The sequence below is a fragment of the Acartia tonsa genome, chromosome 11 (genome assembly GCF_053477335.1).
Source record: "Acartia tonsa isolate MP-2025a chromosome 11, ASM5347733v1, whole genome shotgun sequence".
NCBI lineage: Eukaryota > Metazoa > Arthropoda > Copepoda > Calanoida > Acartiidae > Acartia > Acartia tonsa.
Genome location: NC_137270.1, coordinates 27,480,057 through 27,504,925, shown reverse-complemented (window position 1 = coordinate 27,504,925; position 24,869 = coordinate 27,480,057). Strand labels below are relative to the sequence as shown.

General features: G+C 34.3%; 1 protein-coding gene across 4 annotated transcripts in view; it reads left to right on the top strand.

The window, feature by feature from the left end:
* Nucleotides 1–24,869, top strand: part of LOC145332709 (fasciclin-2-like) — a 137,848-nt gene that overhangs the window by 33,841 nt on the left and 79,138 nt on the right. For all 4 annotated transcript variants that reach the window (XM_080177735.1, XM_080177734.1, XM_080177733.1 and 1 more), the window contains 9 exons: nucleotides 1,120–1,187; nucleotides 10,668–10,708; nucleotides 12,863–12,952; nucleotides 14,518–14,668; nucleotides 15,060–15,103; nucleotides 18,876–18,967; nucleotides 21,001–21,120; nucleotides 21,524–21,612; nucleotides 23,333–23,422. In XM_080177735.1, the coding sequence (XP_080033861.1) occupies nucleotides 1,120–1,187; nucleotides 10,668–10,708; nucleotides 12,863–12,952; nucleotides 14,518–14,668; nucleotides 15,060–15,103; nucleotides 18,876–18,967; nucleotides 21,001–21,120; nucleotides 21,524–21,612; nucleotides 23,333–23,422 (785 nt within the window). The remainder of the gene's footprint in view (nucleotides 1–1,119; nucleotides 1,188–10,667; nucleotides 10,709–12,862; nucleotides 12,953–14,517; nucleotides 14,669–15,059; nucleotides 15,104–18,875; nucleotides 18,968–21,000; nucleotides 21,121–21,523; nucleotides 21,613–23,332; nucleotides 23,423–24,869) is intronic.

Genomic DNA, 24,869 nt, shown 5'->3' with positions numbered 1-24,869 from the left:
TGTAAATCATAAGGTCTATTAATTTCATAAAGAGAGGGGTATTTTTCTGGTAAAATCCGTAAAGGTTATGTGTTATAAGATAAAAACAGTAGTAGAACGATAAAATTTTATGTTAACTTTTTAAAAAAAAATTTTGTCCTATAGTTCTTTTCAATAAGAAATACACATATTTAGGGAATATTATCGTTCTACTACTATTTTTAAGCCTTAAAACACACACCTTTACGGATTTTACCAGAAACCTACCCCTCTCTTAATTAGATTTAGTTCTGTAGTTTACATAGAGTGCAAGGATATACTTATTTTACGGAATATATGATTTGACTCGCAAACAATTGATTGCAAATATTTTGTATGAAAATTTTTAGGAAGAAAAGGTACATGTGATATAAAATTACATTTATAATTGATCACAAACCTTTGCACCTTTTGACCAGGGCTCGGCAGCAGCGCTTCAGCTGCGTGTAAGCCTCAGTGAATACGTCAAATTATAATTTAATCTCAGCTGGATGTCTAAACAATAAACAGATAATCCATCTTTTCAAGAAAAAAAAATGTTACACTTGCGGGTTTCAATTTGAGGCTTATTCGCAGTTCAGGCGCGGCTGCCGATCCCTGATTTTGACACAGAAACTCATATTCAAAACATCAACAATTTATTTCAGTCAATCTATAATACAAAGTAGAACGATGTCTGTCTGTTTGTTTGTTTGTGTGTTTGTCTGTTTGTAACGAAGGATCTCGCTAACCGCTGAACCGATCGGGTTCTCCTTAACAGGGTAGATTCTCATATGTCCTGGGAAGGTTTTTAACTATTTTGGGGGAGGGTACTACCACCCTCCCAAAAGAAATGACAAAAAAATTAAAAATTTTCTTAAAATCTGGGAGACTTCAACGTCAAATAAGGTGGTATCGTACATAAAAAATTAACTTTAACAAACAAAAACATTTAAAGTGCCACTAGAGGCCTCTAGGGGCGTAGCCGCTAGTATATTAAAATACATTGATAATAACAGAAAATGAAAATTTACATTATGGTGGGTTGATCTCCAAATGATGGCAGCATCAAAATAAAGATTTAGTAAATCATTATTTTTCTTCAATAACTATATATTTAAGGTGTGAAGTACGAGCAGAGCCACCTGCAAATATTGATTGGATCAAGAATTCTCATATTATTACTTCAGGTAAAAAGTTTTAAGCCAATAGTACTTTTCTATCATACCTTAATTTGTCTCAAATTGGTTGACAAATGTAGTTTCCAGATAGATTTATCTATTTTTAAATAATTTTCTTCAGATCAATTGTATTTCATTGATTGAAAACATTCAAAAAAAGATATTTTTGCTCAATAAAATACCAGGTGTTTCGGAACGCAATGCCTAGCCGTACTCGAAATCTTATCTCGAAGCCTCCCGAATGACCAACATAGTGAAGTTTACGAATGTGTATTTATTACCATGAAAACAGTAAGTCTAAAACAAAAATATAAGAATTAATTACATAAAATTAATTGTTATTATTTTTTAGCATCAAGGTTGCGTGATTTTAATTTAATAAAAAATATGAATTTTCTAAAAAACTTAAAATTGGCACGAATCATATTAAATCGCATCAGAAATTGATAATTTTAGAATAAAATAATCAACATTATAAAAGTAAATATTCGTATATCAAAACTTAGCAGTTAAATGGTCTATTTGCTGAAAAAATAATGATTTAAATTTCTTCATAAATTTGTACCATTCTACGCTTATTTTCAAGAATTAAAAGATAAATTCTTACCACATATGATGTCAAACTAAGCAGGAAGGCTTATTTGAGATCTTCCACATATCAGAGCGCATGTATATTCAAGCAATACATTATTTTCATTCACGTAGCTCCTCACATGGGAATTATCAAAGGAAAAGTGCGCGTCTCTTTTGTTTGTTTACAAGCCACGCGCGGAGATAGTTAGGAATGCCACGTAACACACTCATTCTCTGGGGAATTCTGGTGTAAGGAAAAAAGGGATTAATGGGTTCGAACTTGCCGGGGAATACAAGAAATACATACCGACACACACCCGTCTATTCACTGGGAATCGAACACAATACCTCATCTTTGCAACATGCGTGCAGACAGTGTCCACGAAATCACAATCTTATAACGCATAAATTACAAGAGTTTAAATGTCATGGCCATAAGGCCTAAAATTGGTTATGGAAACTTACGTATACCACAATGACTCAAACTGCCTCAGTTACCACATAAGGACAGGAATAAGGGAATGGAAAAGCATTCAACATTCATGAATTGCACATTTACCACTCACACATCTCATTATATCATGGCCTCATAATCTCAAATAAATTTAGAATTACAGACCATGTAATTGCGAATACATGAATTAATAATCATTAGTACCTAAACTTCAATTAGGTACCTACATAATAAATTAGGTAAATGATTTTTATACTAAAAATCGCATCGATAATTAAATAATCAACTCAAACTTTTTAATCAAAAGAAAGAAAGATTAAATAATAACATTTCTTCTACTAAATCTTTTTGCTAGAAAAGAAAAGTAAAATTGCATAAAAACTTCTCATTAATTAGAATTTTTCTCCGACAGAAAAATAATTTGCTTACATCTAAACATTTTTCAGATAAGATAAGTAAGATCCTTAAATCTAAACATGTTTTAATAAAATAGATACTTAAATCTAAATAAAATATGACTGTAAAAAAAATCATCAAACTTCGGAAAATTAAAATTTCATAATTTTAAATCTTCGTGAATCAAAATTGCGTAAAATTAAAATTGCAATTGAAATATGCAAATTAAATTTACTAAAATAAAACAAAAGCTCAATATAAGAAAAGAACTTCTCTAAAATGCTGAATCTTCAATTTCTCTCTGTTTTAAGAAGAAAGCAACATATACATATTCATACAGTCATAATTAAAGGCAATCTGGGCCTCAGTTAGAATGAATCCCTCAAGATACAAACTAACAATGTCCATCGAATAATAATAAATCCCTTGTGCCAGCTATCCTGTTGGACGTTATGACTTTCCATCACATCTTTTGATACTGCATAATTTCTAACAGGATTTCTGGCGCAGGGCTGCATCAACTGAAACAAACATAATTAGTGATGTTTAATTCAAAACAAATAAAAAGAATCATGAAATAATTCAAAGAAACTTTTAAATTCATCAATCAAAGCAAATCAAATCAAAAATAAAATATTTTATGCTTTAGTTTTGCCGTTTTGCGTCGGGCCTGGCCGAGGAAACAGAGCTTAGGTACGTCGTAAAGCGGTCTTATTAAGCTAAATTCTACGAAAATCAAAGAATCTACTTAATTCATCGCGAAAAAAATCTGCATTTTTTCTTTAGGTACATCAGTTCAAAGGTAAATAGTAATATTTTTAATATGCATGTAATATTAAATTATTTATATGATTGTATAAAATTCATAAAGAAATATTTAAATGATGTAAAAATCTCATTTTGTTAATTTCTTATCATATCAAATTTCAATCCAACAAGGATAAAAATGTTTATATCTGCATAGGTACCTAGGAAATTTTCCTCGAAAAAAATCCCAGGTCTCGGAAAGACTTAAATCATTGAAAGAACTTGCGAAAACGTATAAAAACTTAAGTTTGCATTTCAAATGAAAAAAATCTTGCATCGATTTGAAAGTTTAAACGAAATTGTATCAAAATTTGCGTTTTTTGTCTTTCGAAAAAAATCTGATAAATCTACCGAAAATAAAAATCAAAGTTAAACAAGAACGATACTTATACTAAACTTTGGGTAGATTGATCTTCAGTAGTCGTCTTGCGGAAATCTCGTTATCTGTGGCGGCGGCGTCGTCTGATAACTTGTATCTGGCAACCACGGTTCTTCCACCTGGGCGCACTTCTTGAACTCGTCCCAATTTAAACTTCTTCATCAAACTTGTGCTGTCATCAACAAGCACCACATCTCCTGACTCAAGCAGCACCTCGTTGCGATGCCACTTGATGGACTTCAACAGCTCGGGCATGAGCTGCTCCTTGTACACCTGATGGAACTGCCTGGTCAACTCCTCCAAGTTCTCCAACCTCTTGGTAATCCTCTCCTTGCAACCGGTTTCAAACGTGCAGATTGCATCATTTGTCCTGCCTCCAAGCAAATCAGCAGGTGAAATAATTCTCCAGGTGTTGACATCTTCACCAGCAGTGGCATAAGTCAACGGTTTAGAATTCAGCACTCTAGCTGTCTCAGCACACAACAACAGTAAATCATTGAAGGTTACGGTAGCTCCGGCCAACTTCTTGTTCAATACTCGCTTGACCAACCCAACCTGTCTCTCCACAGTGCCAACAAATGAATGTGCAGCTGTGGGCACAAGATGCCACTCAAAATGCATCCTGGTATCCTTCAAAAGTTCATCTAGAATGCGTTTGGTACCTGCAAAATTGCAGCCACGATCAGTTGTAACTCTTCTTGGCATATTGTAAAACGCCTGAAGTTTTCTCAAGCCGACCAGCACGGCTTCAGTTGAATAATCTGTCAAAACATCAATAAACACAGCCTGTGTAAATCTACAAGCTACTATCAACAACCAGACTTTGTACTTTGTCTTGGTTTTCCTGGTGCCAACGCCAGGTTTCACAACTTCTATGGGTCCAGCAAGGTCCATATGGACGTGTTGAAAAGGCACCGACGGTTCCACACGATCGGGCAGGATCTCAGCCATTGCGGGACTCGAACGCTTGGCATACTCAATGGAACATGCAGCACAATTCTTGACCACTTTCATAGCCTCCATGCGGCCATGTGTGATCCAAGCATACCTTCGGCTTTGAGCCAAAGTCTTCCTGTGGCCTCCATGGCCCAGCTCATCATGACATTGTTGTAGTATCAGCTTGGCCAGCCTGTTGTGGCGGCTAAGCAAGACAACACCTGGGCTGTCCTTCATAACTTTCCTTGGGCCTCCAGCTGCGGCCTCAAGAGCTTCGTCACCTCTGGCGGCCATTTTAAGTATTGTAAATGTCCGAAGAGGAAAACATCCATCGTGACCCACTATGGGCCAACAAACCTGGACTTTGTGATGAAACGGCTGAAGAGAATCGAACTTCCCCTCGGCGTCCATGGTCAACTCCTTCTCTTGGTTGAAGGATGTCAAAAACAGGTCACAAACAGAATCCAAATAAGTGTTTGTGAAAGTATAGTTCTCATAATACCTAGAACTATCATTGTTGCTACCACCATCTTCATTTGTTGCAACACCACGTTTCTTGACAAGTAACAATTTGAATAGGTTAGCAGCCTTAAGAACTGCAGCTACAGTCCTTCTTGCCTGCTTGTAGGTCCTCCTTGCCAGCGACCTCCAGAAATCATTGTCCACCATTTGTGTGAACATGCACTTGAGCTTCGCCATCTTTGGATTAAGCTCACTCTCAGGAATAGATGCGTTAACCTCACCCGCCGTTTTAACGGGCCACTGGTCCTGTTCCAGGCGCAACCAGCTTGGACCTTCCTGGTAAGTAGATCCAGGTTGTACATCCTCAATTGTACACAAACCTCGCGTAGCTAAATCCGCAATGTTGTGTTGGGTAGGTACCCATCTCCAATCTTCAGGGCTCGTCAACTGTTGTATTTCAGAAACACGATGACTGTTGAAGACATTTAGCATAACACTGTCACTAGATAATTGTGCTAGGGCGCAGCTGCTATCACTAAAAAATACTTTGCCAGAGATGTCAAATGGTAGGGCTCTGACAACTGTATCCACAAGCCTTGCCAAGATTAGACACGATAACATTTCTAACCTCGGTATAGACTCCATCTTAACTGGTGCGACACGTGACTTGGCGCAACACAGAACTACATCAAATCCTCCAGCCGTTGGCCACCTCAGGTAAATAATGGCTGCATAGGCTGAGTTTGATGCATCGCAGAAACCAATTACCATTGGAAGCCCCAATGGCTTATCAGGAACCATCGAACGTCTGAACGACACATTTCCAAGTGCCGCCCTGTCCTGGAGGCTGCTCACAAACTCAGACCTCAACTCTCCAGGTATGGAATCATCCCAGTCACATCCATGTATGCAAACTGAGCGTAAACATAGCTTGGATTTAAGCAACAATGGTGAAGCTAAACCCAACGGGTCGTACAATTGTTGTACGATTCTCCAAACTTCTCGTTTAGTTATCGTTTCAGGTAGACTTCTCCAGAGATCCTCCAAGTCCAGGTCCTCCAGCAACTTTCTACCTTTAATCTTCGCGCCGTGGTTGGCTCTAACAGGCAAAAACAATATATCCTGTTTTGGGTCCCAAACAATGCCCAAAACTTTTGCTCTGTCAACATCATCTCCAGAATAAATAACAGATTTAAATCTGAAATTTCCAGGTTCAATCATCTGCTCCAGCTCTCGGACCAGCTGGACAGCTTCAGGTTTACTGTTATGACCGCTTAAGTGGTCATCTACGTAGGTACAAGTCTCCAATTTTACAGAAGGAGGATCTTGATACAACACAAATTCAGATCTGAGCGGCTGCTGAACATCTCTCCACACAATTTGATTGGCTACAACATCAGAACCTCTAATCTTCTCAGATCCATAAACATCATGAACATCCTGCAGGGATCTTCCACCAAAAATACGACCAGTGAGTCTGAGGGCGGTCACGGCCATATCGCCTGCGAGGGCCTCACCAAAATTAACAGTTTTGGTGAGGTAAATCTCCGGCTCTCCATCAACTGTATCAGCAAAAAATACGCGTTTCAGCTGAGAATCTTCATAGGTAGCTAACAAACTATTATAAAACTTCTGGATATCAGCCACAAGCGCACACTTGTAGCTTCTGAACCGAATAAGATTGTGCATCAGGGAATATAATGGAACTGGCCCATCCATCATAATACTGTTGAGACTCATCCCCTTGCAACAGAGGCTGCTGTTGGCGCATATCCTCAACGGCGTGGAAATACTTTCTTTGTATGCACACACCAGGCTCGAATAATAAACAGGCCCAGTATAAGACAGATCTTCTGGCGACGCTTTAACATACACGCCACGAGAAACAGCTTCATTAAACACTTGGCAGAAAGTATCATATTCGCCTTTTTTGACCATTCTTTGCCGGTCACGCAGGCAAATCTTGTACGCCTGCTCTGAATTATCAAACAACACACTTGGCGGCGTCTTATAAGGATATGAAGCCGTCCAGATACGGCTCTCAAGATCCAGCGTCAAACCTTCTTCAATCAGCTGCCGCTTGCGCACGTCCAAGGCGGACTGCCCGGCGGCAATGGCAGCGCAATGGCGGCAGTTCCTACAGCCGCTGCACATTGATGGCGGCTGTATTCCCAGACTCTCCGTGGAAAGGAACTCCATCTTGCTGACCTCTAGCTTAGTAGCTTTACAAGCGACAGGATTAGCAACAGTCCTGCCGTCTGCAGACACAACTAGATAACCTGTACCAAATAAGCTTCTGTACAGTCTAGAATCACCAACCATTTTATCTGCACACGGGAACATAGCTGGTGTCAGGTGCCCAATAAGAACATCTATCTTACCATCAACCATAGAGAAATTATCAGGCTTCATATCGAAAATCTCGGCGGCGGCTGCAGGATCAATAGAACGTAACCCTTCATCAGTACCAATGCTGGGCACTACCGCCGCCTCCAGAATATGGCAATTCCGGTTGCGGTCAACCAAGCAGATTTTAACCGTAGGACATGCCTGGCTCTTTCCATCCGCCAAAGAAATAGTAGCTGTGCGACCAGTTGATGGCAACTCTAACTTCTTGGCGATACTTCTAGAAATTAGTGTGAGATTTGCTCCACTATCCCACATCGCGTTGACGGTGACTTGGCGTTTGTCAGCCGCCACGGCTGGGAGCTGCTGCAACATCAGCATATAATTGTTCTTGCTGAACAACTGTGATTCATAAACTGCCGCAACTTGTCCACCAGCAACAGATTCATGTAATAATGAATTATGAGGCTGATTGCAGCTGTCTATGGTACAGCTGCCAAGTCTATCGGCCTTAGGACAATCAGCAACCCTGTGTCCCCTTTGAAGGCAAAGCAGACAGGCGCCGATCTTCTTGATAAAGTTTTTACGTTCAGGAACAGACAGATCCCTAAACTTAGAACATTTAAACAACAAGTGTTCAGAACTGCAACCTTCCGACGGGCAAGGCTGTTTCTTCTTGGTCTTTGCTGGAGACCCAGGTTTACCTACGGCTGTAGCTGCTGCCGCAGGATTACCCTTCTTCTTAGAGGGGGTGTCCGTATCAGTCGAGCACCGCATTAAAATAGCGCCCCTCTGCTCTTCGATAATCTGCATCAACTTTGGCACATTTGGGACGTCCATTGAGCCCAATGCCAAATTAAGCTTGTCTTGAAAGTCTCGAGGGAGTTTCTTAGATAACATCTCCAGGAGGATCACGGTCAACCACTGGCTGGTGGTAACCTCATCATCTTCATCATCTTTAGTCAGCTGCTCCAGCTGGCTAACTGCACCACCGAACTCTGCTAACACAGTCACAATCTGGTTGGAGTCCAACGGTTTAGACTTTTTCTCCCATTGGTTGAAAAGGCAGAGCATTTGACGTGTCTTAGACTTGAAACGCGAGTCAAGGTAAGCCCACTGAGATTCATGCGATTGAATCTGAGTTAATTGGAGTCTCAGCTCTTTATTTTTACAGACCTTCTCACTGCTCAACAATAACTGCAAATACGACGGATCCTGTCCTACAGTAAGCTTTTTAAAATTGTCCTTAAAACTTACGTAAGATGCTTCCTGGCCGTCGAATGAGGGGAGAAGCCGCTCGTCAACACAATTCATATATCCTGGCGTGAACATAGAACCGGTGGCGAACTGTGGTGTGCCAAACGGTGACACAAATGGCGATGCTGCTGGGGCACCCGCCGTCGTCGTGGGTGGCTTCACAGGTTCAAGCTTAACCTCAGCCAATTGTTTCATCAAAGCAGACAAAGTGTTTATAATTGGATCGGGCAAGGGAAAATATGACCCTTTAATAACTTTCACGATCTTCAAGCATCGATCATATAGTTCAGCCTGATGGTTAGGCAAATTATCACCAACTAAATCAACAACACTTTGAATGTCATTAAGCTCTTCTATAGCATCAAGAGCATCCTTCAAGGCACTATAGTCTTTTTGCACAGTAACTATATCAGAATAAATGTCACTAAACTCATCAAGCTCTTGGATTCTCAAACCAAGCTTGTTAAAACCGTCCATGATGCTGTCGAACGTTTCGAACTTGTCGTGGACAAGGATTGACTCCTTAGTGAGATGTCTAACATCAAGTTCTGAAGTATCACTGACCAACTTCATCACTCTACTTAGCTCACTGGTTAGGGCATCAACGGCTGGGCGCAGCCGCTTTATCAATTGATCACCTTTATTCTTTTTAGGACCCATGATTGTCACTAAAGTTAACTGTACTGATTATGACTATAATAATGTGTGGTAAGGTATCACAACCAACACATTCACAAAACTTCACAGATTCTTCTTAGCTGCATCTGTTCTGTCTTGTTTTCATTGTTTCGGAACGCAATGCCTAGCCGTTCTCGAAATCTTATCTCGAAGCCTCCCGAATGACCAACATAGTGAAGTTTACGAATGTGTATTTATTACCATGAAAACAGTAAGTCTAAAACAAAAATATAAGAATTAATTACATAAAATTAATTGTTATTATTTTTTAGCATCAAGGTTGCGTGATTTTAATTTAATAAAAAATATGAATTTTCTAAAAAACTTAAAATTGGCACGAATCATATTAAATCGCATCAGAAATTGATAATTTTAGAATAAAATAATCAACATTATAAAAGTAAATATTCGTATATCAAAACTTAGCAGTTAAATGGTCTATTTGCTGAAAAATTAATGATTTAAATTTCTTCATAAATTTGTACCATTCTTCGCTTATTTTCAAGAATTAAAAGATAAATTCTTACCACATATGATGTCAAACTAAGCAGGAAGGCTTATTTGAGATCTTCCACATATCAGAGCACATGTATATTCAAGCAATACATTATTTTCATTCACGTAGCTCCTCACATGGGAATTATCAAAGGAAAAGTGCGCGTCTCTTTTGTTTGTTTACAAGCCACGCGCGGAGATAGTTAGGAATGCCACATAACACACTCATTCTCTGGGGAATTCTGGTGTAAGGAAAAAAGGGATTAATGGGTTCGAACTTGCCGGGGAATACAAGAAATACATACCGACACACCAGGGACAAATAAAACTTCTTATTGGAAGAAATTAATCCTAATGGTGCTAATTTATATAATCTTGTTTGCCAAAGTTTTACATGAAGAGACATTGAGAGTGTATTATAGACTAATTTGTCTTCATAGTTGTCTCTTATATCTTTTATTAGATGTGACGTATCTCCTAGCTTCATGTATATATTGCAAAAACAGGCGAATTTCATTATAGTGTACAATATATAAGGACTTTTAGATTAAGGTTGTGCATTTAAAGGGATATTTTATTTACATGATAAGCTTCATGTTTGAATTTGAAAAATTATATGTTTTAACATATGTTTTACAATTGTTTAACTATCTACTTTTGTTCATAATAGTTCTGCTGACCATCTAAATATGTCTGTTTGTTACAGGTTCTGAGTATGTAATTGAAGGTGATGGCCTTGTAATCCAGGTAAATTTTTGTATTTTAGATGTTGATTTGACCTAGCTAGTTCATTATAGGGTGAATGCCTAAAAAATGTGCGGAATTTCTTGGTATATTGAGTGACGAGTCTAGCTCCTGATGGCTAAAACAACAACAACAACATAGGGTGAATGCCTTGGCTCCAAACAGGCGCAACTCGTTATCATGCACAGTTAGTACTTCTTGACAAAGGTCGTGCATTCAATGAGTTGGTTGTCTAATGGGTCTTACCTAAATATATACTATGGGTGATTGATTGTGTTACACCACAATCAAAATACAGAGTATGTTCAAGGTGGCGGGGAGAGGACTTGCACCCGAAACGTCACCAAGCCCTCAAAAGGTCATATAATAGTCAGAGTTGACATTTTATCATTTCTAAAAAATAAGTAAAAATATATGTACTTTTTAAAATAATTGTTATCAGCTTGCTAACATAAATTTTCATACAACGAATATTGTAAAAAAAGTTTACTAAGGAAAATTAAAGTTTCCTGACAAATGACTGAATACAATACGTTTTATGAATTATAATTAACAGAAAAGCATAACATAATAAATTGGCTTTTCTTAAATGAAACAATACTTTTGCATAAAATACTTTTTTGTTGCCAAATGTTTCAATGTGTTAGCAATAACTTTTGAGGAAGAAGCTATGGCAAACATTTTTAATTTCTCTTCATCTAACTTCATGTCTATCTATCTTTTGTTAATTGCCTTTAAACATATTTTCCAACTGCTAATATAATTATCCTTGGTTTGTGGTATGAATCTTATTAGAGTCTAGCATAACAGAATATATTATAAAACAATGATATTCAATACATATTAAGTAACTTTTTAGTAGGGCAGCTTTTTGTACTCTTTTTGGCTTTATTATATTCCCATACTTTTTTATTTTAAGCTTCAATCAAAGTAATCTTACTACTTTATATATTTTTACTCAACCAAATAGCATGTCTTTTTACCTAAAAAAAAACAAATGAATATTTGTTAAATTTTAACAATGAAATCTGTATATTGGACTTATCAAATGCAAACTACATGTTTAAATGAACTGTGTTGATCACGATATGTTACCTTATATAATGGGATAATGAGAGACCTATACCTAAAATCCATCTAATGTTTTCTTTATCTATCCATCTACCAATTTATCTATTGATTTATCAATTATATCTATCAATCTATTATAGAATGTAGGAAGAAACCAAGCAGGAGCATATACATGCAGAGCCAGGGTGCCTCAGACTGGTGAATTATATCTATCTATCTATTATAGAATGTAGGAAGAAACCAAGCAGGAACATATACATGCAGAGCCAGGGTGCCTCAGACTGGTGAATTATATCTATCTATCTATTATAGAATGTAGGAAGAAACCAAGCAGGAACATATACATGCAGAGCCAGGGTGCCTCAGACTGGTGAATTATATGAATCTATCTATTATAGAATATAGGAAGAAGCCAAGCTGGAACATATACATGCAGAGCCAGGGTGCCTCAGACTGGTGAATTATATCTATCTATCTATTATAGAATGTAGGAAGAAACCAAGCAGGAACATATACATGCAGAGCCAGGGTGCCTCAGACTGGTGAATTATATCTATCTATCTATTATAGAATGTAGGAAGAAACCAAGCAGGAACATATACATGCAGAGCCAGGGTGCCTCAGACTGGTGAATTATATGAATCTATCTATTATAGAATATAGGAAGAAACCAAGCTGGAACATATACATGCAGAGCCAGGGTGCCTCAGACTGGTGAATTATATCTATCTATCTATTATAGAATGTAGGAAGAAACCAAGCAGGAACATATACATGCAGAGCCAGGGTGCCTCAGACTGGTGAATTATATCTATCTATCTATTATAGAATGTAGGAAGAAACCAAGCAAGAACATATACATGCAGAGCCAGGGTGCCTCAGACTGGTGAATTATATGAATCTATCTATTATAGAATATAGGAAGAAACCAAGCTGGAACATATACATGCAGAGCCAGGGTGCCTCAGACTGGTGAATTATATCTATCATTCTATTATGGAATGTAGGAAGAAACCAAGCAGGAACATATACATGCAGAGCCAGGGTGCCTCAGACTGGTGAATTATATCTATCTATCTATTTTAGAATGTAGGAAGAAATCAAGCAGGAACATATACATGCAGAGCCAGGGTGCCTCAGACTGGTGAATTGGATGAAAGAGATATTTTACTCGAGGTAATTTTATCAACAGTTTGATTATAAAGTTACAGGATGTCTGTGTGTTTGTTTGTCTGTCAGTAATGGAAGATATCGCTAACCGCCTGACAGATATGAATCTCCTTTACAATTAAGCTATTCATAGATCTCGTGTGAGGTGTATAACTATATTAGGGCACCACCTTCCTAAGATAAATCGCCCCTAGAATAAAATAAGCTCCCCTATATATTTTTTTTTTACTTTCTTCTTTAAAATTAAAATTGAATATTGGGAGAGGTCGACTAACCAATACCACCTCCTCTCTACCTCAAAAGCCCTAAAATCATATAATGTAATAATTTATTTATTTAAAAATACATCCATCAATCTAATTAACTTTCAATCAGTCTCAACATATATATATTTATGTTTAAGAAATAAAGGTACTAATAAAGAGAGGTAATCAGGCTCCGCCAATAAAAAATCCCTTTGAGAACCCAGCAGACCTGCTATTGGGTAGAAACTGTACACATTTTGGTATGAAAGGCCTTATTTTTTTTATTTCTTCCCAATAAAAAAGTCGGCTATAAACTGTCGAATTTCTTAATTAAAACCCATAGATCAATTTGTTTCAATAGTTTTCAAATTTAGTGCGAGAGTGATGTTAGGAAAACTACTCCTTAGTTCTTTATAGATTTTTATACATTAAAAAAATAGAAAAGAATAGGGGAAAAACTATCAAACTTAAATAATAAAAAACGAGTCTAATCCCTTTCCATTTTTTATAAGTGCAATTTTAATTTTGAAATTAATTGTCACGATGCATTTTTTAAAAGCTAATGGCTTTAGTCCAAGTTTTTAGAGGATTCACTAAAAAGGTGGATGAGAGTAACCCTAATATGAAAGATTAAAAAATATGGCATATGATAATTGAGTGTTTTTTCTTTCATTTTTTCTTTCGTCGGTTTATATATTTTACGTACTGGTATCCTCCAATATGAAAAAAAACTACAAGCCGATATTAACACTTCCTGAAAATTGAGCATAAATTATTATTCTATATGTTGACGAGATCTTAAAAGACATACCATGCACAAACCTATTTAATTTTCTTAAAATATCTTCTTTTAATTAAAGAATCTGGTTTGCGTACACTTAAGTAATCAGTTCTTAAATAACAAATATTTGATTACATTTTTTCAAACGATAATGTTGGAATCTAAAATAATTTTCTCAAATGCAGAGTAAAAAAAAATTAAATTGTTATGTGCATTATTATTTGTAATGTTTATAAAATTCTTTAATTAGTAAAAAAATCTATTAAACTAGTTTTGGTTCTGAATAAACATGCGGCAATTAAAACTTTTAAAAAAATAAATGATTTTAAAACCGTTTAAGATTCCACCTTACCTGTTTTTTTATTCTTTTTTAACAGAAAGATTTTAGCTGATTCTAATGAGGTTTTAACTGTTACAATTTCTTAATAAAGAAACCATCTAATAGTTCCTTTATCATTATGATCAATTTCTTTACTATATATTAGTCTTCTTCCCTCATAATTCTATTGTTTAAGATAATAATCAATAATCAATGTTTTCCCTAGGTCCATGAGCCGCCTGTCTGGATAGAGCCCCCCAAACCTGTCATAGGTATAGAGTCAGATCCTGCAGAATTAAAATGCCTGGCAAGTGGGTCTCCAGAACCTCAATACTCTTGGGTGGGGCCTGATGGTCAAGATGCTACCAGCAGAGATGGTAGGTTGGATAGATAGACAGATGACTATATAGATAGATAGATAAATAATGCATTAATAGATTGAGAGATATTTAAGAAATATACCCGTTATATAAAGAATAGAATGTTTTTTCCGATCACTAACCGCTTGGATCGGCATGGTTTTCCTATACAGTGAAGCTTTAGATCCATTAAAGGTTTATAACCATATTGGGGGAGGTTGCCTCTAACATCCCAACAAAAATCGCCCCTGGAACCCAACTTGGTTTTCTTTTTAAAACTAAAATTCAAAGTAGAGAGTTGATTTACTACACTCCCTAATGGGGTATAATAGGAGAAAGATAAGATAGGTAGATTTCAATAATTACCTTGATTTTTCATTAAATTATCCTAATCAATTTAATATTGTAGGTTGGAAATTAGTTGAAAACACCGGAATACTCAGAATTGATAAGGTAAATACGAATACAATACAAATGACCAGTGATAGGTCAATACACAGACTAAATTACCAATGGCAGACCAGTATACAGTTTAATTGACCAATGGTAGGCAAGTATGACGTCATTTTTATAGGCACTATAAAAAGTTTCCTTAAAACTTAAAGGGACACTAGGAATCAAGTTGCTAGTTTATTTTGGTTGCTTCTCAGAAACACCAATTCAAAGTTTGTGTTAATTGATGTGGTTTGACTCTCTTTCATTTGGTGTTCACAAAAAAATTATTTGATGATTCATGACATAGCAAAATTATGTGATAGGTTGACACATTGTAATTGGCCAATGCTAAAATAGATACTGTTCTATCGTTGGTCATTTGTATTGTATGACGTCATTTTTATTAGGCATTATGAGCTGCTTCAAATTATGAATCTGTGTAAAATAGTTTATAATGAAGGCAAATATTGAAATAATATCAGGGAGTAAGGGAGGGGACAATGGATCGAATATTCAATTTTTAAGGAGTCTCAGACTTTGGGGACTGGCTTAAAGGGAATATGCACGAATACAGCAGATTCTTACTGATTTTGGGGACTTGCACATCAATGCCCCGCTAACAAGCTGAGCTAGTTTTGAATATGCAGACAGAAAAGTTTGTTATTTATCGCTGGTTTTAACAAATATTTTTTCCCAAGAAAATGTCTTTTCATGTATAGAAACTCTACTGTGATATTTATGTATTAAATAATCTAAGAACCGCTTGAATTTAGGGGTAAGTTATAAATATATCAGAAGGGTTGAGGTAGTTCTAAACAAGATTTTTCTAGTGATTGATTACAGAATGTTTACTACATTGTGATGTGTTGATAATTTAATTTTCAAGTAAATGATTTTTTTCTTAGAACTAATTTTGTTCTAAATTAGGTTACCATGATCCCTTTACAATTTTGGTAAAATTTTCTTGATAAATCTGGTTTTCATTGCTTTTCAGCGAACCCTCTTAAATTGAATTAATTGCCCATTGTCCCCTCCCTTACTCCCTGAATAATATTTTATACATCCCCATAACCTAATCAACTATTCAATAATAACTCCGAGAAATTAGGGATAATACAATGGACGATAAATTGAAACTATTTCCAATGAGGTTAAACCAAATTTCCCTTTCGAAATGTGTGACCAATCAATCAACATTTAATCAAAGTACCAAATGTTTTGAAGCATAGTCCAATTTCCCCTACCTTCCAGAGTGAAACTTTAAACTTTAATCATAATAATTTCTTTGTTGAAATGAAAGATAGAATAAAAAAAAAAACTATACATTTTGTCTTAGAAATGATTATATTACCAGAAATTATGGATGCATGATAGTTTTTCTTTAGATAAAATATATTTCTTTGTACTAATAAAGCTACTCTTAAGATAGATATTTAAATTCTATTGTAACTTTGCCTGGTTCCTTCATCAATTCTTCGCAATTGTAGAAACATCTTGGACCCATATTATTAGCAAAACCAATGGAATTCTTTGTCTTAAGTTGTGAGGCCTTTTATCTTAATCAATGCATAGTTAACAGCTGGTTACAGGGATAGGTTATTAGAAAATAATGTAATTTAGAAATTAGTCAATTAATAAAAGTCCATATAAACAATTAAAACTTTTCATTTGATTTTTTTTTTAAAGAAGTTGTATCAACTTTTTTTTTTATAGCTAGCCGGTTCTTTTAGTAAGTAGTAGATGTAAAATTTTTCATAGAATTCAGATATGCAATCGGTTTTTTTGTAGACCTCTTATTTTTTAAGTAATTTAAGTTTTTTTGAAAAATAATTAAGTCGGTTTTAAGGTACTAAAACGCAACAAAATAAAAGAAGAAAATGGCCAGTAAGAACAAAAATAGTAAGATCTTTAATTTGACACCTTACTTTTAAAATTCTGTTGAGTAATTATTGAAAAAATCTATTTTTTTAACCTCGGTATAATAAAAACTTTAGACCTAAATATTTTCTCAAACAGACATAAAAAACATGGGTTCATATATACCTTTAGAATCAGAAAAATATTACGAATCCATTGTAAGCAAAATTGAAAAAAAGTAAAAAAATAGAAAATACAAAAATGGCTAATTATATTTTTTGTTCAGGCAACACTATTGTCTTCCCTTTTTTACCCCCTCTTTACCCCCTCTTTACCCCCTTCCCATTTTTATAGTCAATTCAAGAATTAAGACGTTGCCTGTACAATATAATATGATATTTTCATATAATTCCTTTTATTGTAGTTTAAATACTATATTGTAAACTTTTTTTTCAATTTTGCTTACAATGGATTCGTAATATTTTTCTGATTCTAAAGGTATATATGAACCCATATTTTTTTATTTGTGAAATAATAAAATTAAGTTCAAAGTTTTTATTCTCGTGGGTTTAAAAAAATCGATTTTTTCAATAATTACCTGACAGAATTGAAAAAGTAAGGTGTCAAATTAAAGATCTTACTATTTTTGTTCATATTGACCATTTTCTTTCTTTTTTTTGTTGCATTTTAGTACCTTAAAATCGACTTAATTTTTTTTTTTAAACTTAAATTACTTAAAAAATAAGAGGTCTACAAAAAAACCGATTGCATATCTGAATTCTATGAAAAATTTTACATCTACTACTTACTAAAAAAACTGGCTTGCTATAAAAAAAATAGTTGATACACCTTCTTTGTAATTAATTGTTAATGAATTACAATTAAGTATTGTGTAATGTATTTTGGTTCTTGTGTTATAAATTATGGTAAACCAACATCGTTTTGATTCATCATTGTAACACATATGCATGTACCACCTCCCAAATACCCCCCCACCCTCTTTTTTGCAGGATATGGCCTCTTTGTCTATTTTCCAGCAATTCCTGTAATAATTGGGTTATGGTTTTACCCAAAACAATGAGGATTACTATTTAGATTCATATGTAGATGGAATTATAGCTGGTTAAATGGATAGATAGATACACAGAAGATAAATAATAACAAATATAATAATTAACCACAAATTAATATTTTCTGAGAAACTTTCAAAATCTTAAAACTTCTTAGAACAATATATTGGTTAATTTTTATCTTTGTTTAAATTATTTCGAAAATAAAAAAAAATCTGGAGTTATATGTCTGACTCAGAAATATGTAGAATTTTGTTCAATTTTCCTTATTCTTTAGAAATGATTAACTTTAAATTGTTTGGTTTTTATATTTCCAAAGCATTATTTTGAATCATGATTTATTCATGTTGATATCACATTTAAAAAATTTTTATATAAATCATATTTAGCAATTTGTTTAAAATTAGGTTTATATGTGTTATGGGAGGGGTTTGGAGGGGGGGGGGGGGGGGTGGTTGTATAAGAAGACTGGCTTCTTCACTTCATCTATCCATCTAACTATGTATACTCTTTCTTGCTTACTGACTGAAAATGAACTTTTCTAGGAAACTTTTTAGTTGAGTTAGCTGGATGAATACATAGACAAAAATGTTTATAGTATGTACTCTTATATAAGAAGTTTAGCAAAAGCATCTTTAAAAAAAAGAACAGTAATGTGAAGTATTTAGTAGGAGAAGCAATTTTTATTTATTGTAGATAATAAATATGAATGACTGAATTTTTAACTATATATTTAAAATTATTTCATTAGTTTGATTGCACATTACATTATTATTTTGTTTTTTAAACTTTTTAGAGATATCTATAGTTTTTTTATGGCTTTAAGTTGGTTACAACTATATATCTATAAGTTTACTGTTTAGGTTGAAGGAAGAGATAGAGGTGAATACAAGTGTATAGCAGAAAATATGGCTGGCAGAATTGAAGCTTCTGCAAGCCTCCAAGTTATTCTTAGGTAAATATATCTTTGTATCTATCTGTATCAATATGTCTATCTGGTCATCTATCAAATTATCCACATGTGTAGAAAATTATGTTTGAAAATATGGCTAGCAGAATTGAAGCTTCTACAAGCCTGTAAGTTATTCTTAGGTAAATCTATGTTTCTATATGTCTATCTATTCATCAAAACATATATATAAAAATGTATGTTTAAAAATAAGGCTAGTAGGATTAAAGCACCTTCTAGTCTATAAGGTCATTATGAGGTTTATTTATCTATCTTTCTAAAATCTAAATAATCAACAATATAAAGATCTTGAATGATAGAAGCTTAATCTGACTGTTCAGTCTAAAGTTAGTTTGGTCGTGCAAACCTATCTTAAGTCTTTTACTTACAATTTATTCATGAAAGTTAATAAAATAAAATATTAGCTGTTTGGTTAAATCTTCTAAACTAAACTTTTCACTTATCTTTAACTCTATCAATTTAACTCTTATTGTAATTAAATCTTGTAATTTGGCTGGACATTTTCTGATATCTTAAAAAATGTTTTCCATTTTGATTAAAATTGCAGCCAGTACAAATGCATGTAATTTAAAACAAATATGAAACAAAGTTCACATTATAATGGTTCCTAAGATTTAAGCATGGCTATGGTAACATATTACATTTATAAGATTATACTATTACTATTATTATATGGGTTACCTATCTGTCTGTTATAGTACCCAAATATCATGCATATTTAATACTGGTAATGAAATCTGTTTTCTTATCCTGTTTTATTGTCTACTTAAGTATTTACTATCGTAGTTAAAAACCCTTTATTGTGCTTCTTAATTTTTGATGACATTAGAAACCATATTATAAATTCTCTCTCTACAACTCTTCAACAATCCTAAAAAACTTTTTTTTTATTTAATACATTACTGTAAATATTAAAGTTTAGCAAATTTTTTTACATAGTCACACTAAATTTGCATAGCATTTTCAAATTGTCTTTTTATGGTTAGCTACTCAAAATATCATTTCCTTTTCTTTTATAAAACGGATTTGAAAAAAATATAAAAACATCAAGCCAAGAATAGTAAATTTTATACTAGCTAAAAAAATACACCAAAAGCAAAATATAAAGGAAGGTTGAGTTTATGAGCCCCTACAATTTCCTAAAAGTTCTGCTAATAGTGAGAAACATATGAAAAAGAATAGTGTTAGAATAGTTATTTTCAGTATAGCTAAGAACCGGTTCTAATCCACCGGATATTAATCAGTTTCGAAGCCAGTCTGTAAAGAATATTACTACTTAAATATGTAACAGTTCACTTTTTTAAAGAAACATAAAAACTTTTGTATTTCAGCAATAAAAAGTTTGCTTGTTTGAACTTATAGTTACACATTACACATTTCATTATAAAACTTTATTGTAACTTATATTTTATTATCTATCTATTTTTATAGAAATCAATAAACTTACAAATAGTTTATGTCATCTTTTAGATAAATATTTAAATCATTCTAATAGTCTAACACGGATGGCAACATACATAAAAGCGAAGATATGAAACGCTAGGACAAACTGACATTAACACTTGTAGAATGTCAAAATTGAAAAAAGTAGAATATAAATGTATAAGTCTAGACACATTGTAGGTAAATTTATTGCAAAACTGCTTTAGACTTTTGTTTAATTATATTATTGCATTTTTGATTATAGAGATGCCTTGCTTATAACATTGTACCTTGTTGTAAATTATTATTCCAAAAAATCAGATGAATAGGGTAAACATATCACATCTTAAAAAGGTTAAAATGCAACTTATTTTAAATGGACGTACGGATTTTCTAGTGACGTTTATAGAGTTGCTACGCCTTCTAAATCTTACCTAACTATTGTAGGAGCCATCATACAAAATTTGAAATCGATAGGACAATTCTAACATGCATAAATTAATGAAAAGAGCTATTCGTTACAGACGGACGTAAAGACGCATCGACCCTAATTATAGAAAAGTCTCGCTTTAAAATCTGACTTGTACTATATCCAGACCACGTGTAGAGGAACTGTACAATGTGACCTACCCAGTTGGGGAGCCACTAGGGCAACTCAGATGTGTGGCCAGCGGAGATCCTTTACCTGATATTATCTGGCGCAAATGGTCTAGAAGGTAAATATTTGATCTTTAATCCGTCCCCAAACTCAAATTTATGTCTTGTATAGATAGAAAACGTTTAGAAAACAGGAGTTTTAGAACACTTTTTTTCATAAGCTTCGACGTTTCCGTTGAATTTAAAAATAATTTTGACCCTGTTCCTGTTTGGAGGTACCCCATTCCATTTTCCCCGTTCGTTGTATTTAAATTAAGTGTTCACAAAAGTTATTTTCCAAGTGTTCCAACCCGTTTTTGTGTGTCCCTCATAGTTATCAACTTTGTTTTCTTTTTTCCTTATTTGTTATCATAATTTGTTTAATTTTTTATGGGAAAATACAAAATTTAAGTTTGTAATAATCAAATCATATCTTTTAAAGCTTTGTTCCATTATGTTATTTTATACTAATGTTTTATTTAGTGACCCATTCAGAACCGGGACTCAAGCAGATGATATCAGGATAGATGTTACTCAAAGGATTATTAGGGCTCCAGATTATACTTCACAAGGTAGACAAAAATTTACAGACACATATAGAATTTATTGCCGTGGAAGGGAGGTTGATTGATTAAATTTTTTGTGTAAAAAAAAATAGAGGGCTAAAGATTTGTTGATCATACACCACTGAGAGTTTTTTTTTTAAATATCTCCATCATGGCGGGCACAGCATGAATGAGTCATTCAGGAAAAGAGCAAACATGTTTTTGGACATATTTACCAAAAATATTTATTTTCGCCGCTAGATGGTGTTGATTATATTTATAGCTAATTGTAAAAATGTCTGTAGGGCAGCGTTTTTTTAATTTTGTCGATTTCTTTGGGGAGGGTGGTGGTTCCCTTCCCCAAAATAGTTATAAAACTTCCCAGGACCTATGAGAAGCTACCCTGTTAAGAAGAACACGATCGGTTCAGCGGTTAGCGAGATCCTTTGGTACAGTCAAACAGACAGACACACAGACAAACACACACCCTGTTACTTTTTTTAAAGAATATAATACGTAAAAAACGTGTATTTATTAGAATAAGAAAATAATCATCAGCATTATTTTATTAAGGGATTAATTAATAGTACGCAATAATTAAACAATAATGCATAATATTAGAAAAGAAAAAAAGTAAATAATTTAGGAATAATGTCTAATTGTGCTTTATTTTTTAAAAGCGAAGCTTTTCTATAATTAGGGTCGGTCATTACGTCCGTCCGTCCGTACGTCCGTCCGAGATAGATAGCTTTTATTCGTTAATTTAGGCATATTAGAATTGTCCTATCGATTTCAAACTTTGCATGATGATTCCTGTAGTAGTTAGGGACGATTTAGAAAGCGTAGCAACTCTATAATCATTACCAGAATGTCCGTATGTCCATTTTAAACATGCTGATTTTTCTACTTTTTTAACAACAAATTTTTATGTGATCTAATTATCCGTTTGATCTGATTTTTTGTATATTGATTTCTGGGACAACAAAGAACAATAGTATAAGCAAAGCAACTCTATAATCAAGTCCTAAAAATGTAAGTATGTCCAAAACATTATCCTGTATCAAGCAGTTTTTCAACAAATTTACTTACAATTTTGATTCGACTCTTTCGTTACTTTTATATTCTGATTATTCAGTTCAGACACTAGACAAGTGTTAATGTCCGTTTGTCCTACCGTTTCAGTGCTTCGCTTTTATGGATGTTGTCATCCTTGTTTAAGATACTTTTGCATCAAAAATAAAAGCTAAGCTTTACAAAAAAATATTAACCCCAAAATATCTGGCCATCTGTCGGTCCTAGATATATCGGCTCCTATTCTAGCTAGAGATATAAAATTGTATAGTGATTTTATATTTTTTCCATGAAAATAATTCAACTAACTAAAAGTCAAAGTTACTTCTTTCTTCTTTATTGAGGAACCTTTGTTTTAAGGTTCCTTTATGATTAATCCATATATAATTGAATAGTAAGGATTTTTATTTAATTTCAGCTGATTATTTCATGATTTTTGGGGACAACGCTTCGCAGTAAAGAAGACCTTTTTATGTGCCCACCAAATATTATTTTAGATTTATTTCAATTGTTGTCTATTCCTATATCCTGATATAAGAGTCACTTAAAAATATGTTACCACAGTGCCTAGAATCATGATAATAGAAGATGAGAGAGTGAAGATTTCTTTAGTACATATAGAAGCATGGGTGAAGCACCTACAATAACATACTAATAATCATTTACAATAATTTAGGGGAAGGAGAATGGGTGGAGTCGACACTGTCCATAGAAAATGTGTTCAGGACAGACGATGGGTTGTATGAGTGCCAGGCTGTTAATAAAGGTAGGAGATATTGATAGATATTAGATAAATAGATAGACAGGTACATGAGAGATAGATAGGTAGGGGAAGTAAAATGGGTGGAGTCGACACTGTCCATAGAAAATGTGTTCAGAACAGATGATGGGTTGTATGAATGCCAGACTGTTCATAAAGGTAGGGCATAGATAGATAGATATTAGATAAATAGATATACAGATACATATGAGATAGATAGGTAGGGGAAGTAAAATGGGTGGAGTCGACACTGTCCATAGAAAAACAGAACAGATGATGGGTTGAATGATTGCCAGGCTGTTAATAAAGGTAGGGAATAGATAGATATTATATAAATAGATAGACAGGTACATGTGAGATAGATAGGTAGGGGAAGTAAAATAGGTGGAGTCGACACTGTCCATAGAAAATGTGTTCAGAACAGATGATGGGTTGTATAAATGCCAGGCTGTTAATAAAGGTAGGGGATAGATAGATAGATATTAGACAAATAGATAGACAGATACATATGAGATAGATAGGTAGGGGAAGTAAAATAGGTGGAGTCGAGACTGTCCATAGAAAATGTGTTCAGAACAGATGATGGGTTGTATAAATGCCAGGCTGTTAATAAAGGTAGGGGATAGATAGATAGATATTAGACAAATAGATAGACAGATACATATGAGATAGATAGGTAGGGGAAGTAAAATAGGTGGAGTCGAGACTGTCCATAGAAAATGTGTTCAGAACAGATGATGGGTTGTATGAATGTCAGGCTAATAATAATAAAGGTAGGGGATAGATAGATAGATATTAGATAAATAGATAGATACATATGAGATAGATAGGTAGGGGAAGTAAAGTGGGTGGAGTCGACACTGTCAGTAGAACTGTGTTCAAAACAGATGATGGGTTGTATGAATGTCAGGCTATTAATACAGGTAGGGGATAGATAGATAGATATTAGACAAATAGATAGACAGATACATATGAGATAGATTGGTAGGGGAAGTAAAATGGGTGGAGTCGACACTGTCCATAGAAAATGTGTTTAGAACAGATGATGGGTTGTATGAATGTCAGGCTGTTAATAAAGGTAGGAGATATTGATAGATATTAGATAAATAGATAGACAGATACATATAAGATAGATAGGTAGGGGAAGTAAAATGGGTGGAGTCGACACTGTCCATAGAAAATGTGTTCAGAACAGATGATGGGTTGTATGAATGTCAGGCTGTTAATAAAGGTAGGAGTTGGTGATAGATATTAGATAAATAGATAGACAGATACATATGAGATAGATAGGTAGGGGAAGTAAAATGGGTGGAGTCGACACTGTCCATAGAAAATGTGTTCAGGACAGACGATGGGTTATATGAATGCCAGGCTGTTAATAAAGGTAGGAGATATTGATAGATATTAGATGAATAGATAGACAGATACGGTTCCATTGGAATTCAGCCCACAC